Below are 16,988 nucleotides of genomic sequence, written 5' to 3'. Positions count from 1 at the left end.
AAAAAGTTTTAGAAGTTTTTTTTTGGAAAAATCCGCCCACTGACACGCCCACTTTTTTAAGTTTTTTTCGGAAACGATTTCGATAATGGGCGCAGGAAGCAAAATACTGCTGCCAAATAGGGATTTTTAGAAACTTCACAAGAATTGCATTAAATCGAAAACCGTAAGGATTTGGGATGAACAAGGTTCATTCGTGCAGATTCCTGTAACCCTTCTATTCATTGTTGATCGTATATTCAAACTTAAATAAACTCGATTATAAAGTGGGAATGTGGTGTTTTTTAACCCGCGAAAAAACTGGTCATTGCAAACTCAAACCCACTCCAAAAAATTTCTGTTTACATTTGACTTTTTTCACTGCAAGTTATAATACTTAAGGATACCGAGCAAAGCTCGGTCACCCAGGTACTATTGTATTAAGCCAAAAATAAAATTTTTGTGGACACACTCTTGTAGCCATTGAAAAGACGAAAATTTTGATATAAAAGTCATTTTTTTCCATTTCTTCGACATAGAACATTATAGTTTTAAGGCAGCGATATGGCAACATGGCGACTTAGCGACATGGTGACAAGGCGATATGGCGACAAGCCGACTGGTGACAAGGCGACATGGTGACAAGGCGACTTAGCGACATGGCGACAAGGCAGCTAAGCGACAAGGCGAAAAGACGACATGGCGACAAGGCAACATGACGACAAGGCGACATGGCAACATGGCGACAAGGCGATGTGGCGACATTGCGACAAGGCAACATGGCGACTTAGCGACCTGTTGTTGAAGAAACCCACAGTACACATAAAGGCTTGGCCACACTGGAGGGTATGCGGTAGCGGTACGGGTAGCGGTGAGGGTACTTGTATGAAAAAAATTCCAAACTGACACATCAACGTTCAGGTGTGGAATTTTTTTAGTACAAATATCGTAGTGCTCCTTACCAAAGCTTTTTGTAAGCGAAGTGAGGGGTAATACATTCTCAATCTAAACAAGGTCTCTGTATATTTAGTACGCTCTATCAGTTCCAGCGAGTTTTCTACACGTTATTACTTTATCAGTTCAAGCGATGTTTCTTAATGAACTAACTTTTGTTACATTAAACGATAACAATTCCACATAAAAAGAATTATTAGTGTTTTGTGTTTTATTTTAAATTTCTACATATAAGGTTTAGTATCTTGTATGTTCATGAATGTGAATAAATATTATTGAAAATGATTTTTCATTTCACACTAAATATTCATCACAATCATAGATATACGCAGGCTTTTTTGAATTTTAAAATACTTGGGGAATTTAATAATCTTTTGAGTTTCATTGACTGAAAGTGAAGAAGGTAGCATCGATTGTATGAGGAAGTTTCAAAGACATATTGGAGTCGTATCCATATTCATTCACCCTCGGTGTCATCATCATCATCATCACCGTAATCATAGCCATCATAATAATTATTTGATTGGACGATCTGCAGAAGAAGTAAAGAAATAAATTAATTAATTCTACTCCATTATAAATGCTTAAATATAAGTCAACTTACACTTTGGTAAAAACCTTTCCACGCTGCAAATGTTCCCATTGCAACGACAGCCACTGTAGCAGCAATAATTTTTGTCTTTTTTTCTGATTCTAAGAAATCACGTTCTGTTGGTGTCAGCATAGGATCATTTGTGATTCCTTTTGCAGTTTTCACGGAATTAAATGTTTCCTGTTTGAAAACATCTTTCGATATTCGATTGATGAAATTCACTAAATTCTGGCAGCTTTTAATGTGATATTGGAGCGGGTTATTTGGCAGTGAAATACTATATAAAACCGATAGGTATGCGTAGACAATAGCATCAAACTCACTGTAAAAGTCACCAAAGAACCAGACTTTTTTTCCTAGTTTTTTGGCGAGCATATTCACGCATTTTTTGGCATTAGCAACCAGCTTAAATAAAAGAATACAATTTTAAAATGAAATATAATTCGATCGTTTATGTTAGGACCTTATATTAATAATAATTAAATGTAAGTTAAAAAATCTTGAGCAGTTAGCATAGCGGTTGGGAATTATATATACATTTTACTGTTTTAAAAAATGTTTCAATAAACAATTACGATCATACGATAACGCTTGTATGTCGTAATTCGATCCCATTTCATAGTACAAAAGTATTAAACGGTTTTTTTTTTTAATTTTTGAAATTCCCGACCCATCGCTCATGGTTATTGAAGTGTTAAAGACAACAAAATTGGATACCAGTTGACATTGTAGTAGCAAACGTTTGAATGTGTAAGAAAAAATGTTGAAAGTGCAACTTTCATGCTTAAGCTTGGGCCGTGGACGCATGGTAAGCAATAGGAAATTCAAATTTTATTTTCTATTCGATTTTCGGATATCCCAGAAATAGTTGGAAAAAAGCTTTCTGAAACTATTACATTGATGCGAAATGATTCTCAAATTATTTCTGAAAAAAAAAACATTCAATTTCAAGATAGTGCTTATAAAAACTAAATTACGCAAAACTATTCAAAAGTTTAACCAAATACAAATAATTTTTATTTAATTATTCAATAGCACATTAAGAGCCACCGCACACTACAAATTTTTATCGGCCGATGATGGTTGGATCACTGGGCTGCAGTTTGCGTACACAAGGTCTATCAAATAGTCAACTAGGGAATAAAGTTTTGTTAATATGAAACTGTGTATAGCAACAAACTTTTTTATCGGCCGATAAATCGTTGCAGTGTGCGGATTTACTGAATAAGAGAATGATTAAGCTCTCGGAGCTTAAGACTCTAATGAAACAACAGCCAACATTGGAAAACTTTTAACTTTTTAATTTAAATAGCGAAATATAAGCTTTAGTTTTTCAAAAAAAAAAAAATGAAATATTGGTCCAAATGCTTTCTTTTTCTTTTGCTACAAAAATAAAATCAATTTTTTTATTTGGATCGGGCAGGTAAAATAAGATCTGTTTGTTATCGTTCTTGAATAAATTTGGTAACTGAAAGAGAAGGTATGTAACATAGCATGCTTACTATAATTAAAAAAATAACAAATGGTAAAATAAAGTACAATACAATTTTAAAAGATATCGTTGTTTACGTAAAAAAAAAGATTTCAACCTTTTTTAACAACGAAAATAAGTTTAAACTATTGACTGCTTTACTTTGCAAATTTTCAAATTACGCAAAGTTCCATTTTTAGTTGGTGCAACGACCGCACTTTTCGCTTTGCAAAAAAATACATCAAAAATAGCAAAGTGCAAAGTGGGGAACTTTTAATTGTTGGTGAAACACTTTGCACTTTTACTTTGCACAAAAGTATTGTTTTGCAAAGTGATTGGTGCAATAGGGCCCAGATCTTAACTAGTACTGTGTCCTAAATTGACAGTTTTAAGACCTAGTACTTGAGTGAAGAAATTAGTTGATACTTATTTGATTACTAACTTTAGGACTAGGACCCGTATTAGCGCTAAGACTCTGTGAAGAAATCGGCCGTAAGTTTAATAATAAGATTTTGTTTTCAAATTTTGACATTCGGTGATATGCATAAAAAAAAGTAAATGCTTTTACTAGGAGAATTGTAAAGTATGAACATTTTTAATCCACATTTTGTGCATTCAAACCTAGTTTATACTTTATTATTTCATAATGCTAGTATTTACTACTTTTTAGGCATACGGACCATTATTATGTCTTTTTAAATAAATGTTTTTACTAAAGACGACATTAATCAATGTTACTAATGCAGATTCATATCATTAGAAAACCATTCTTTAATTAAATGAAACAAATCGTTTCAATTATAATTATAAATAAATCAGTTTTTTACTGGTCCATCAACGATCAACATGGCTGAGTAAAACCCTGATGTGATTTGCTTAAGTAGTAGGTTGTTACTCTTACTGATGGTTTTTCCTTTTTTAAATTTTTATCGCTAACCAAGATGACTCAGTGTAATCATTGATCTAGGGTTACCTTGAACTTAAGATTATGGTAACATAAAATTTAGATAATTCTTATGATTCAGATTAAAAGCTTTTTTTTTAAGCAAATGATTGCGCTAAAATCATTTTTAAATCAAATTGAGCATTACAAGGTTAATGTTTTTAATATTAATCAATAATTTTATACTCACATAATCGGTTTCATGGACATCAACTTTGTCATTTAAATCGAATCCTCCTAAAATGCTTACAATGTTGTGGGCTTCTTTATGATATTTCCCTGGGTAATAGAAATTAAACGGGAACGGTGTCCTTTTAGCGTATAAAGCTCGTGTACAATCAATATTATTTGCTTCGCCAAACATAAAATAATTAAAATATGCATGCAAATTATTGAACACATAATTAGTGTGTGCAACTGATAGAAACTTTTGTTTTGGTGTTAAATTTGCATCGACTGGGTAGCCCTGTTTCCAAAGAAAAAAAAAATGATACGAAAGAAATGCATTTTAATTCTATTTATAAACAAAATGTTATTGAACCTCTTTATCAAGCAATTCTTTAATTTGCCGGTATCCAACAATTTTTTGGTTTCCGATTTGTAAATAGGGCAATTTGCCACTGCCTGATCTAAGTGGGTTGCTGTTTGTTTCGATTTTTACTGGACATCTCGTGAATTTGATAAGGCACTTTTTTAAATGGAAAGAAAAAATAGGTACGCAAGAGATTAGACCTGTGATGCAATATTGTTCCGGTAGTTTCATATATTTTTTTTTGTTTCTTACCAGCGCCCTAAGACATTCAAAGTCAATTGAAGGAAGACCCCATTCACCTTTGTAAACGTAAAGTATTGCTCCTAAACGCATTTTTTGTCTTCTTTGATTGTAATGAATGAGGCAGATTGCTCATACAATAAAATTGTATTATTTTCGTTATTCTGAATACACAAAATTTTTTATTTTATTTTCACTACGTAGAGATTTTTTGTTAAATTTCGCATGGGACCTGAAAACGGTCTTGTTTTTGTGGTTATGTCTGCTGTCAAAATCAGCTGGTTGGGAAAAAAATCCTAACTAGGATTTTTTATGACTCTTAAGGGCATGATTACACTATTAGGGATTTTTCAAGATCTTGTTTGGATTGTCATTTTGGAACGCGTTCGCAGTAAACATAGAAGTACAGAATTATCCAACTTGAGTTTAAGCATGGATTTGGTTATTATGGACTTTGAACCAGTGCTTAACCGCAGCCTTAAGCCTAGTACTCAGCTAAAGCGAAACGAAATTTTCCATATAAAAATAGCACAACGAAATCTTGAATGAAATTTAGTTTTTTGTTTGTTTTTGTTTTCTGACGTTTTTGCTTAAATTTTTTGATGTATTTCTGTAAATTGAAGTCTCGCAGGTACTACTTTTTATACAGCTTTTATTTTGTTTCAGGATTTAATTGCTTATAGAAGTTCGAACTTGTTTAACAACTTCTAATAAGTTCTTTAAATACTGTTAAAGAAACTTAACAGAAGTAAGCTTGTTTTTCGGATAAGCTTGGTTAGTGAATTTATAGAAGCTTTACTGAAATTACCAAGTTTTGTATTTGATTTTTGGTTTTGATATTGAATAATACTACGTTTCCACCTACCCCAAATCCGAGATTTAGCTCGGAAATTTTTTTGTTTTGACATCATCTGCTATTTGAACTGATTTTCACCCATATTATTCACTAGTTTAAAAAATATATGTAAAGAAATTGAAATGTCAAAAATAAATCCAAATCCATAATATTCACTATCACACAGAGAAAAAAAAAGTCTTTTTTAACTATTTTTATAGTTAAAATCGGGATAACTATTTTAGATTTGGACTTATTTTTGACATTTAACAATTTTACAGCCCAACTAACATTTTTGCTTACGGGTTTCAAGTCTAAAGGGCTATTCGCACCTATAAGGCTGGTATACTACCCACGGTAAAAAAATTATCAGTAAACGCTGATATTTATACTTCTAAAAAACTTTTTAGGAGTATCTTATAGTGGGATTATAGGTGTGATGAGAAAATTATCTATAAGCACACTATAACGATGTCGAGAAGCATTTAATCCTATAGGAATCCACGACAGAGGTCATTAAAAGCTTCTTATCATGATAACTATTTTATTCTTATAAAGCTTTACAGGTGTACAAAATGTAGCATCTGGAAAGGTTTATAGAAGGATTGATACTCAGCTTCTAGAATTTTCTTTTTAGGACGCCAATATATAGGTTTTTAATAAACAGTTATTGTTTGAGTTTATAGCGGAACATTCATAGGTAGACAAAATTTTTTTATTTCCTCGAAGTTATCGCTTTCTTCATAAATTTTGTGCAACCCATTTAAATAATTTCTATTTCAATGCACACAAAAGCGCCATGAATATCATGTTGCAGGCTCATGAAAGCATTTGGACCGACCTTTGAAGGATTTTAATGGTGATTTAATTATTGATCCACTGCTGCCAATACAAACTCCTAGAAACTCTCTTTAAGGTTCGTCGCCAATTGAATCAATTAAAGATCAAGTTGTTAGACAATTGAACAAAGAAGCAGAAGATGATTCATTATTGAAACTCAAATACAATATGAATGATGAACAGGCACACACTGGTAGGGGAGTTAATTTTAATCTATCACTTGGTAGTGATGATTTTGAGGTTCATTTGCTGGACGAAGAATACCATCACACGATGACATTGATAGACTTTCAAAGGTTACCTCGGATGCACCAATTTCAAACAAAGTAGCCAGAAATAAGATATTTGACAGTGCTAAAGAAATTGAAAGAAATCGACAATTATTGCTGGAACAGCAAAGGTTAGTCAAGGAATTAGATTTCGTTTATACCTATACTTTGAACTAACAAGAATGTTTTTTTTTTTCTTTGCAGGAGGCCATGTTATTGCACATGCTAGATTGAAAAAGAAGTCATAATGAAGCACTTGCACAATATTAATCTTTGTTGAGAACTAGTTTAGACTTTAGAGTAAGTAAAATGTATTGAAAGTAAAAAAAAATGTATCTTTTTAAAACTAGTGGCCCAGGTAAACCTCGCACCTTTTTTTTCCTTCTTTGAAAGGCTACATCTAAAGATAATTTACTTGCAATGCTCAGTACTGAATAACTTATTTTTTTTAATTCATTAACAACAGCAGAAACTCTGTTAAAAAAAAAACAATTGCGTGGGGTTGCATGCAATAGCATCTTCTAATCAGCTTGCTTCCAAGTCCAATATTACCAATTTCTCACCTCGATTTATTAGAGATCATCTTTCACTTGAGTGTTTGATCTAACCTAACGGTTTGGAGCACCGATTTGCAATCGATCTTCAAGTTGCAGCATACTTTCCTTTATTTATGTCCTCTTCTTTAATCAAAGAGACGACTTGAAATCAGAAGCCTCAATGTTTGTAAATGTTCCCTAGGGTGCGGCTAAGAATTTCTAATTTTTTGTATGACCTATTGCAACTTTGTCCTATTATTTTCAAGACGAGACAATGCAAGAAACCAATTTCTTTTTTCATTTTTATTATTTGGACTCATTTATTAGTCGACTTATTAGTCATGTTTTGAACTATTAACAAAACAACATTGGAACTAAAAATTTAACTTAAAAACAAAAACACAGAAGAAAACTAAAGAACAACCTTCAAATAAGACACATTGCAGTTTTGTTAAATAGTATATTTATTTTTGTTTAGATGATGGAAAATATATTTTATTTAATTTTATATTTTCACTTCTCTTTGAAAAACAATTACTAGGTACAAAACACAATACACTTAGCAGCAAGTCATCGCGTTCAACGCAGTCCACCTGAACTTAAGTTCTGAGTTGTTAGTGGGTGCGTTATCAAAATTAGATAGTTAAATTTGACAAAATTTGAGACCTTCTCAATTTCTTCATTTTTAAACTACCAACGAAAAACGCACAAAAACGGAATTAACCACGCAAACAACCAAAATTTGACCATTTTCTGACAAGAAGAACAAAGAAAATTTGTTATTTTTTCAAATAATTTCAATTTAAAATGACATTTTATAAATTAAAACAAAAACAAATTTCCTGTTTACTGTGATTCAAATATATTAATTAAAGGCCGAACTGACAGAAAGGTCTCCGCTTTTTGACAAACTAATATTGAATAAAAGTATTCTCAAAAAAAAATTGTTGGTGGTTTGACAATTTAACAATATCTAACAATAAATCGTTCCTAAATGTTTTTTAAAAAACCTAAAAAATTCTGAACAATGACATTTCGACAATATTTTGTTTGTTTGTTTCTATTGTTCGAAAAAGAACGCACCTCCGATAGGTGATTGAAGGCACCCATTAAATATGAATTTGAGAAACTTCATTTATATATTGTATATGACTTCATTTCATAACAAATTAAATAAAACATAACTGCAAGCTATGGTATAATTATATTTATCCATTATTATACCATGATTGCAAGCAACATTAAGTTGCTATTAAAATTCGTCCAATTGACCCCCAACCAAGCCAGCAAATGGGAAATTCAATGTCGATGGAGGTGGTCCAGAGCCTTTTTACTTTGGTAAGAACAATTTCTAATAAAGTATTATACACATTCACCCTCTTGTTTTTCAGATCACATACTCGATCAAAATGTAAGCAAACAAGTTATCTTCGATACAATTGCTAAACAGATTGTGCCTGTTGGTGTAAAAGGTTTTAACGCAACCATCTTTGCCTATGGAATATTTAATATTAAATAAATCATATTGTTCCTTTTAGAGAAAACTTATCCAATGATGTTCGATGAACAAAACCCAGGTGTCATGGTCCTAGCTGCTAAAAAAATCTTCAAGAAAAAGGCAATTCTTATTGACGTAATGGTCATGTTGCCATCTTTTATGATAAATATCGCATATCACATTTTTCAAGTTAAAGGGACGGTTTGTTAACACTCGATTATCTTTTAATCAAGAATTTTTCTATGGAATAATCCTTGATTAAAAGATAATCGACTGTGAACAAATTGGCCCTAAATGATATCTATTTGGAGAAAGTATATAATGAAGGTGTTGTTCAAGTTTCCTAAATTCATCCATCAATAAGTTCTTTTCGCAGCATTCGTTCCAAAATATTGTAGACTCTTGATATTGAAACATGAACACCTAACTACTTGTTTTCCTTTTTTCTAAAAGCCCTTTTCAAAGACATTAATGCAACCATTAAATTTTGTTTTATATTTCAGAGTTATAGCTACATAGAAATCTACAATGAAAAAATTCTTCTAAATAAATCCAATACAGATCTTCAAATTCATGAAACCTCAAATTCTGAAGTTGCAGTCAATTACAAATATCATAGCATGATGTGAGCAAGATTTGCTCGTGTACTTACGTGAAGGTAGCACACACAGAAGAATAGTTGCTTGAAACGCATATGAATGAACGCTCCAGTCGATCGCATGCTATTTTTCGAATTGTAAGTTTTTTTCATTATTTTGATTTTCTTAATACTAATCTTATTCAATTGGTTTTTTTTTTTACAGATTATAGAATCCCGAAAAATTGATCAAACTGATAAAGATTCTGTACAAATAAGTATTTTGAATCTTGTTGATGTAGATGGCTGTGAGAGAGCAGATCAAACAGGATCCACAGGTCCTTGTTTGAAAGAAGGTGGCTATATTAATAAAAGTCTACTTTTTCTCAGTCGAGTAATAAAGCACCTTGGTGAAGCTAAATATGTCATCGTGATTCGATACTAACAAAAATATTACAAGTGTCGTTGGGTGGTACCTAATGCTTTAACTGATATAATTAGTACATACTATCCACTCAACGGATGTAGAAGAAATATTGTCCACGCTGAGGTTACAGGATAGTTTAAATAATGTTGCACAAAATCTTGTATTCTTGTATACTATTCTATCGCACCAAAGTGAACTCTGGGTTTAATTGATGATTAAGATTATTATAAAGTAAGTACTGTTTTGAGCACAAAAATTATTAATTCATATTTTTATACGTACGAGTTTTCCTAACTTATTTCAATCTTCTAAAATGTTTTTCAGTCATTTACTACATAGCAACAAAAGCAGCAACAACTGCCTCCACAACATCAGCAAAAACTTCCGCCACAGCAGAAACATCCACCTCAGCAACCGCACCATCAGTCACCTTCTCAGATGATTCCTCCACAACTAGGGTTGCCAACTTTTTTAACAAGGAATAGAGTATATTTGGTGTCAGAGACGAAAAAAAAGAGTACATTTGAAAAAAGAAGAGTACCATTTATTTCAAGTCTTGAAAATGTATTTTTTTGTTTTTGCTTCTTACAGTACATAACAATTTTTTGTTGTTTTTACAATATGTGTATGACTAAACGTTCAAATTCAAAATTCATATACATTAAGAGCTCATTTTTGATCAATTTCAACGAAGCCCTATTCCTCTCCTCTCGCCACTTCATATTCAAGACCGAAAATACTCTCTCAGTGAATGCTGAAGTGGCAAGAACAGATAGAGTATGGCTTACAATTTTTGCAGTTATCAATATAATTCATCGAAATAAAAATATATAAGAAGGTTAACTTAATTTTAAATACCTTGATATTTTACAAGAAAAAATCTAATATTTTCAGGTCTTAAACACAACAAAGTAAAATAGAGAACAAAATTTGAATTAAACAAATAGGTCGTACTAAAACAACGACAAAAATTATAGTGTTTTGTACTCTCTAAATTACAATTGTTCAAATTTAGAAATTATAAGGTCGAATATTTTAAGTCTCGTTCTTTTTTTCATTCAATTCTATCTTTAGAAATATGAAAGTTATCCACCAATTTGTAAACGTTAAAATGCTTATGTTTATGTGGTGGTACACTCAGCCTTAAGTAAAAAAAAAGAGTATTTTGACGTACTCTATCAGAGTTATAGATTATAGAGTACACATACGTGAAATAGAGTACAATACTCTTTTTTAGAGTACGGTTGGCAACCCTATCCACAACATTCCCAACCACATCCACAGCATCAGCAGCCTTCTCCAAACTACCAGGGAATGCATCCGCCAAACTTCAAACCACCGCCATTTGGTTTTGACCGCCCTGAGGCTACGGTCACGGTGGGTATCAACCTCCATGGGGCATATTATCATGGAATATGCAATAATGCAACAACATCGTGCCGCAACAAGAAAACCTTTTGAAGCAAAACCAAGAAGAGTTTTGCGAAAAAGAAATTAATTGTGGATCAAGTGAGCCACTTCAAAGCTTTATACATCAAGTAGAAACGAATTTCTTTGAAAATGTATCCCCAAGAATTGTCGAACTATTTGATGTACTCTGTAATATGTTAATATCAGCAACTTATATATTTGGCTACTACTGTCTTTCACAATGTCGCAAGGAGATCCAATTTATTCTATTGCTAAAATAAATATTGTCGAGCGAAGCTTATGCCGAATTCCTTTCAATTGAAAAATCGAATTTTCGGCGATCTCGAAGCGAATTTTTTCTGAAAATCATGTTCCATAGAAAAAAAATTCGCCTTAAAACGAAGCAGAATTCGAATTTTTTTTAATCCCTCTTTTTTGAGAGATTTACACGGATTTGCACACACACTTGGAACATTTGACATTTCTCAAACGTAAAGCTGAAAGTTTTCTTCGTGTTGTTTGTTTATTTGAGAACACCAACTTCAAATAAAGAGTAAATTTTAATTGAATATCGTATTTTTATTGCGGAAAAATATGAAATAAATAAAAAAAAAACAATGTGCGATCAAAATATATTTTTTCCTGGCATAGTTCTTGTGAAAAAGTCAAATTACTGTGACTTTTCTTCTCGTAATTGTCGTCAGAAAATTTTTTCTCTGTAAAACCACAGCATACGGCCAAAATAATAACCTTCTACTTCATCTTCACTCAGATCTTAATAATAACTGCAATTTCCCTTTGATTCTGATTAAAATAAATCTATATTACCGAAGAAAATAAACAAAATTATTGATCAAAGGAATCTCTGGTTTTATTTTGCAGAAATTGTTTTGGTTTCAGCTTGACGTTCGTGTAAAAATTGTTGTCAAATGACACACATACAATCGCAAAAAGAATTCGGTCTGTTTTCATGTTCCTTTTTAACACCAAAAATTCGATTTTTTTGAGGCGATTCAAAAAATTGAAAGGAATTCGACATTACTGATCTCGCACAAAGCTAAGCTTGAACCTAGAGGATCAAATTGTTTGAAAGGGTAAGAATGTTTTAAAATTAAGTCGGAATTCTGATGGGTTATAATTTTTGTTTTTATTTTTTTTTAATGGAATTGTAAAATGCAGCTGACGCAGGTTTATAATTGAATAAAATTATATCCGAACTTCTTAACAATCAAAGTGGAGATGATTCTATTATAAGCAGTGTAGATGAACTCCAAAAGCAACTAAATGAACAGTGTAAGTAAATTGGTTGTCTTTCTGAGAAATAAGATCCCCAATCGTATAACTCTGAAAGAACCATCTTTGTTTAGAATTCAGTTCTTATTTTAATTCATTTCTTATTTTGTTTTTAGACACAATCTTAGAGATAAATGCTCTTTGAAGCTGATAAAAGTCGTGAAATTCAGGTTATGCTAGCTGAACAAAATGCAAAATTCATTGGAGAAACTGCATCACTTCCACAAAACAACGATGACCAAAAAAAAAATTTTTCTCAAATCGAAATTAGATGAAATGAAGGCTGATAGACCGAGAGTCCCCAGCAAATTTTGGGAGTGGAGAGGTATAACCAAAATGTGAGTATGCAGTTTTATAGCCTTATGCCTTCTATTCGAAAGTCTGGCACCTTTATATTACGGCTTTATATGGTTTTCGGGGGTTAAACAACGCGAGTTTTCCAATTGATGTGAGAAGGCTAAGGAAGCAAAAATTCACATTCTGAATATAAGGAATGATGCTCTCTGTCATTTTCCCTAAGCCTCAATACCTCAATCTCGGTGATACGATGAAATCAAGATAAAAGTTTTTTTTTAACTAACCATATCAACTCTCTTCGTGGAGAGTTTTGAGTTCAAAATAACAAACAAAAAATTAAACAGAAAATTCTCCAAAACAAAGCCTTATATCTTGAGTTCTATTAATCGCATCGTCAAGATTGATGTCTTCAGGCTTAGGGAAAATGACAGAGCCTCAGTTGCTCTATTAAAGAATATAAAATAGTGTGAATTTAGCCTACTTATATGAATTGGAAAACTCACATTTTTCAACCCCCTGAAAACAATACAAAGCCTTGATTTTAAGCTGCCATACTTTTGAATTCGTTATAAGAACGCATAAGGCTATAAAACTGCATAATCACATTTTTGTTATACCTCCACTACCAAAATTTGCTGTGGGTGGGCTCTTAGACTATGAGTTCGGTTTTGGACATAGCGAAATCCCTGGAAGGTAAAATGCTGAAATAAAACGTCTGCAGGCTGATATTATGGGCCTTCGAACTAAGTGTGATGAAGAGCATAGAAAATGCAAACCAGTTTGGCTAAGTTTGAGGTTTAAAATGTTTTATTTTTTTGTAATTGAATTAACTGATAAATTTGTTCAAGGCATTGGAATTTTTTTAAAAAACTAAAGAGAGATTCTAATATTAAAGTATCGCAAATATTAGATGTTGCTTATGTATAAAAACAGAACTTTTATGAATTAACTGATAAATTTGTTCAAGGCATTGGAATTTTTTTAAAAAACTAAAGAGAGATTCTAATATTAAAGTATCGCAAATATTAGATGTTGCTTATGTATAAAAACAGAACTTTTATATATTCAACGTCAAAAAACAAACTTAGATCGAAGGAAACGATGTGGCTGCACCAACAAGGAGAAACAACCAGTAATGTTGATAGGCTAACAAATATGCAGGAAAAAATCCAGACATTGAAGTAAAAAAATATCACAAAACGAGTCATAAAGGGCAAAAATTGAAGCGAAACTTGATGCCCATAAAGCGCAAATCGGTTCTTTAGAAAACCGAGCTCATGAAACATGGTTGGCTGCCCGACAGACTGAAAGAAGATTTGAAGAAGCTCGCTTTGCGTCGGAAGTTTAATTTTCTTGTTGGCAGCAATCCTCATAATCTTGCCAAAGTAAGTTGAATGGTTCTCCTTAGTTTTATTGCCTTTTAACATTTTATTTTTTAATTTCAGTGTTCAGCTTTTGGAATTTTGGAGAGCATGGCCGACTACACTCATCAAACATTCGTTTGTTGTTGGACTTTTTTTTCTTGGAAGCTTCGTACAACACTCAGTTGGATAGTTCGGTGCGTATAAACACTGGCATACATTGGCTGGTTGCTGCGCTTGAATAAGAAGGTAATTCGCAGGTGGCAGCTCGTTGTGTGTGATTCTGTTCGAAAATTATTTTGGACAAGGAACCAGGTCAAGGATGTACTTTTCGGGTAAATTTGAAATGTATTTGTTTATAAAAATTGAAATAAAAAATTGTATAAATAATTTCTCGTTATTTATTTTATTTGGTTTTATTTTTTTCCTCCCTCCTGGTGAGTATTGAATAGCCCTATTATGCTTCCAATAAGAATTCTGTGGTAGGCTTATAGGATCGAATACCACTTTCGGCTACTGATGAGAAACCTTACAGTAGTCTTACAGTGTACTTCTTCGCACATTTATAGGATCGAATACAACATTCGGCTACTGATGAAAAACTTTACAGGAGTATTTCATCGTACTTCTTATAGGTTTAATAGGAGTAAAAAAAGGGGGCCTTTTTGATGATAAACAGGGTTATATGAGTCTTTTAGGTGTGAAATTAGTGATGACAAAAAGCTTCTCACCATCGTTATAACATCGAAATTGTTAGTTGGGAGCCTGATGTATTTTTTAAACTGGTGTATACAAGTGAGCTATACAAGCTCTTCCGAAACTATCTGTCAAATCTCAAAGCTTCGGTAGAGCTTCGGTAGAGCTTCGTTAAAGCTTCGTTTAAAGTTTTTAAAGACCTTATAAGTACATTCTTATGAAGGGTTAGACTTGTATTAAGTTCTCCTTATTCCATGCCCAACAACCTTACTTAAGTTAAAAAAGCTGAAATGTAGCTTCTGTAATATCTTTATAAAAGCTTCTGTAATATCTTTACCGAAGCTGAAATGTTAAATCGAGTACGCAAAATTTATTTTCTGATGTTTTTTCTTGAACTTTTTTATATGTATTTTTATTATTTTGACTTTGACATAATACTCGATGGTTAAGCCTAGTACGCAGCTGAGCGAAAAGAAAAAATTCTACCAAAAAACAAAAGCTAAAATGGATCCCATACAAATTATCGATAAGTTGTAGGGGAATTTTATCTCGGCTAAAATTTATCTCGATCTGCGTACGATAAAAATTTTCGTTTCCTTCAGCCTTAGAGGATATAATATATGGAGTGCTTGTTCCTATACCTAATACATTGTAACGCCATATGCATGGATAGGGGTCGCTGCCTTCGTTTTTCAGTGCGAGTCCGGTTCCGCAGCTGTAAATAAACACGCTTGTTGCATCAAATGAAAATAAAATGGAGGCATGCACTCATCGAAAAACTTAAAGAAACTAGAGCCTTTATAAAAGCTTCACGGAACTAACAGCACAAGCACTCCATATATTATATCCTCTAAGCCTTCAGCTGTTTTAAAACACGTAAGCCTGCACGGTGTCGAAAAAAATTTAATACAAACATACCTTTCCCTTGAATATCCCAATATTATCAAAATACTACAAAATTAACAGCAAACAAACCTCAAAATATCCCATAAATTCCTTCACTTTCAACTACACCCATACAAATTTACCCACACTTGTTCAAAAAAAACTGACACAACATGTATATGTATAGAAAATAAAAAAATAAAAAAATCTACTTTACTTTGTCAAAATGGCGGCAAGTAGTGTGTAAAGTGTAAGGTGTTTTCTTCTTCCTCAAATCGAATGAAAAATTTTATAAAAAATTCTTGTTTGAGAGTGAAAAAACCTAAATAAAATTATTGAAAATCTATAAAATATAATTGAAAAATTGTTTTTCATAATAATGTGATGTAATTAAAAGTGTTTATTTGTTCCTTTATCTGTTATAAAATTAAGACGAAAGAAAAAAAAGGTAGAAAGAAGAAGTGAGTGTTTTTTATGTGCTGCGAGTAATTCCGTCGAAAAAGTCAAGAAAAAAAAACCCAACGATATTAACCTGCCCCTTCAGTGCGCTTTTATGTAAAATGTATATATGCCTAATATATTTTGAAAAATAAAGTGAATATTATTAATTTTCTCTTTTTTAAAAAGTTTTTTTTTGTGTTTATCAAAAAAAGAACGACAGGATTGTGAAACAAACAACCACAACGCATTTGGATATTATTGCATAAAAACCATCCAAAGGTAAGTAGTGTTCTTTTTGCAAGACCACCACTCTTCTCTTCCAGCATACAGCTGAACAGAAAAGTGTTCATTAATTAATACAGAATTCATGGGGCGCACCTTTTTTCCTTCAAACCATCGCCAACCATTCGAAACGGGAGAAAACTCTGAACAAAAAAAAAAAAACCAGAAACCCCAAAGAAAATGCGAAAAAATTATTAACTACAACAGAAAAAAAAAACTCGGTGGCGCATGAAGGGAAGCTCTCATTTTTCTGCAACATTCATTTCAAATTTTGGATTCAGATTTATTTTTAAAATTTTAATTTTTTGTGTAGACCGCGACGGACGGAGTCTTGGGAAATGTGAAATTTATCAGCGGATGTCTCGCAGCTTTGCATTTTCTTTTTTTAATTTTTTGATATTTTTTGGGTCATGGCTGTGGACTGTGGCTGGCTGTTTGGCAGCCACAGTCGTCGCTGTCGTCGCCACCGCTGCCGCTGGCTCAATAGTAGCTGCTAAATGTGGCGGCGGTGGTTGTGGCGGTGGTGATCTTTGGGTGACGATGGGTTTGAAGGCGACACGGCGCGGAGCTGTGCGGCGGCGGGGCAGTCAGCGAGGTGCTCGTCTTCATTTTACGCATTTTCTTTTTTATTAG

At 32.6% G+C, this 16,988-nt stretch overlaps 1 protein-coding gene and 3 long non-coding RNA genes across 4 annotated transcripts; 3 read left to right on the top strand and 1 right to left on the bottom strand.

Moving 5' to 3' along the window:
• Positions 1-1,123: 1,123 nt before the first annotated feature.
• Positions 1,124-4,984, bottom strand: LOC129914773 (metaxin-1 homolog). Its single transcript, XM_055994158.1, has 5 exons — positions 4,721-4,984; positions 4,478-4,624; positions 4,127-4,402; positions 1,535-1,927; positions 1,124-1,462 (listed from the first exon to the last, which is right to left on the bottom strand). The coding sequence occupies exons 1-5, from the start codon at positions 4,799-4,801 to the stop codon at positions 1,388-1,390; spliced, it is 972 nt and encodes a 323-aa protein (XP_055850133.1). The 5' UTR covers positions 4,802-4,984; the 3' UTR covers positions 1,124-1,387.
• A 2,684-nt stretch (positions 4,985-7,668) lies between these two features.
• LOC129914771 (uncharacterized) lies at positions 7,669-9,904 on the top strand. The gene is made up of 5 exons (XR_008772246.1): positions 7,669-8,526; positions 8,580-8,660; positions 8,727-8,821; positions 9,190-9,422; positions 9,490-9,904. It is a non-coding gene; the product is annotated as an uncharacterized LOC129914771 (long non-coding RNA).
• A 2,380-nt stretch (positions 9,905-12,284) lies between these two features.
• Positions 12,285-13,637, top strand: LOC129914770 (uncharacterized). Its single transcript, XR_008772245.1, has 3 exons — positions 12,285-12,393; positions 12,510-13,485; positions 13,539-13,637. It is a non-coding gene; the product is annotated as an uncharacterized LOC129914770 (long non-coding RNA).
• LOC129914769 (uncharacterized) lies at positions 13,638-14,441 on the top strand. The gene is made up of 2 exons (XR_008772244.1): positions 13,638-14,075; positions 14,136-14,441. It is a non-coding gene; the product is annotated as an uncharacterized LOC129914769 (long non-coding RNA).
• The last annotated feature ends 2,547 nt before the right edge of the window (positions 14,442-16,988 follow it).

This window comes from Episyrphus balteatus, chromosome 3, assembly GCF_945859705.1.
Source record: "Episyrphus balteatus chromosome 3, idEpiBalt1.1, whole genome shotgun sequence".
NCBI lineage: Eukaryota > Metazoa > Arthropoda > Insecta > Diptera > Syrphidae > Episyrphus > Episyrphus balteatus.
The sequence above is the reverse complement of the archived record's forward strand: the minus strand, read 5'-3'. Positions and strand labels throughout refer to the sequence as shown.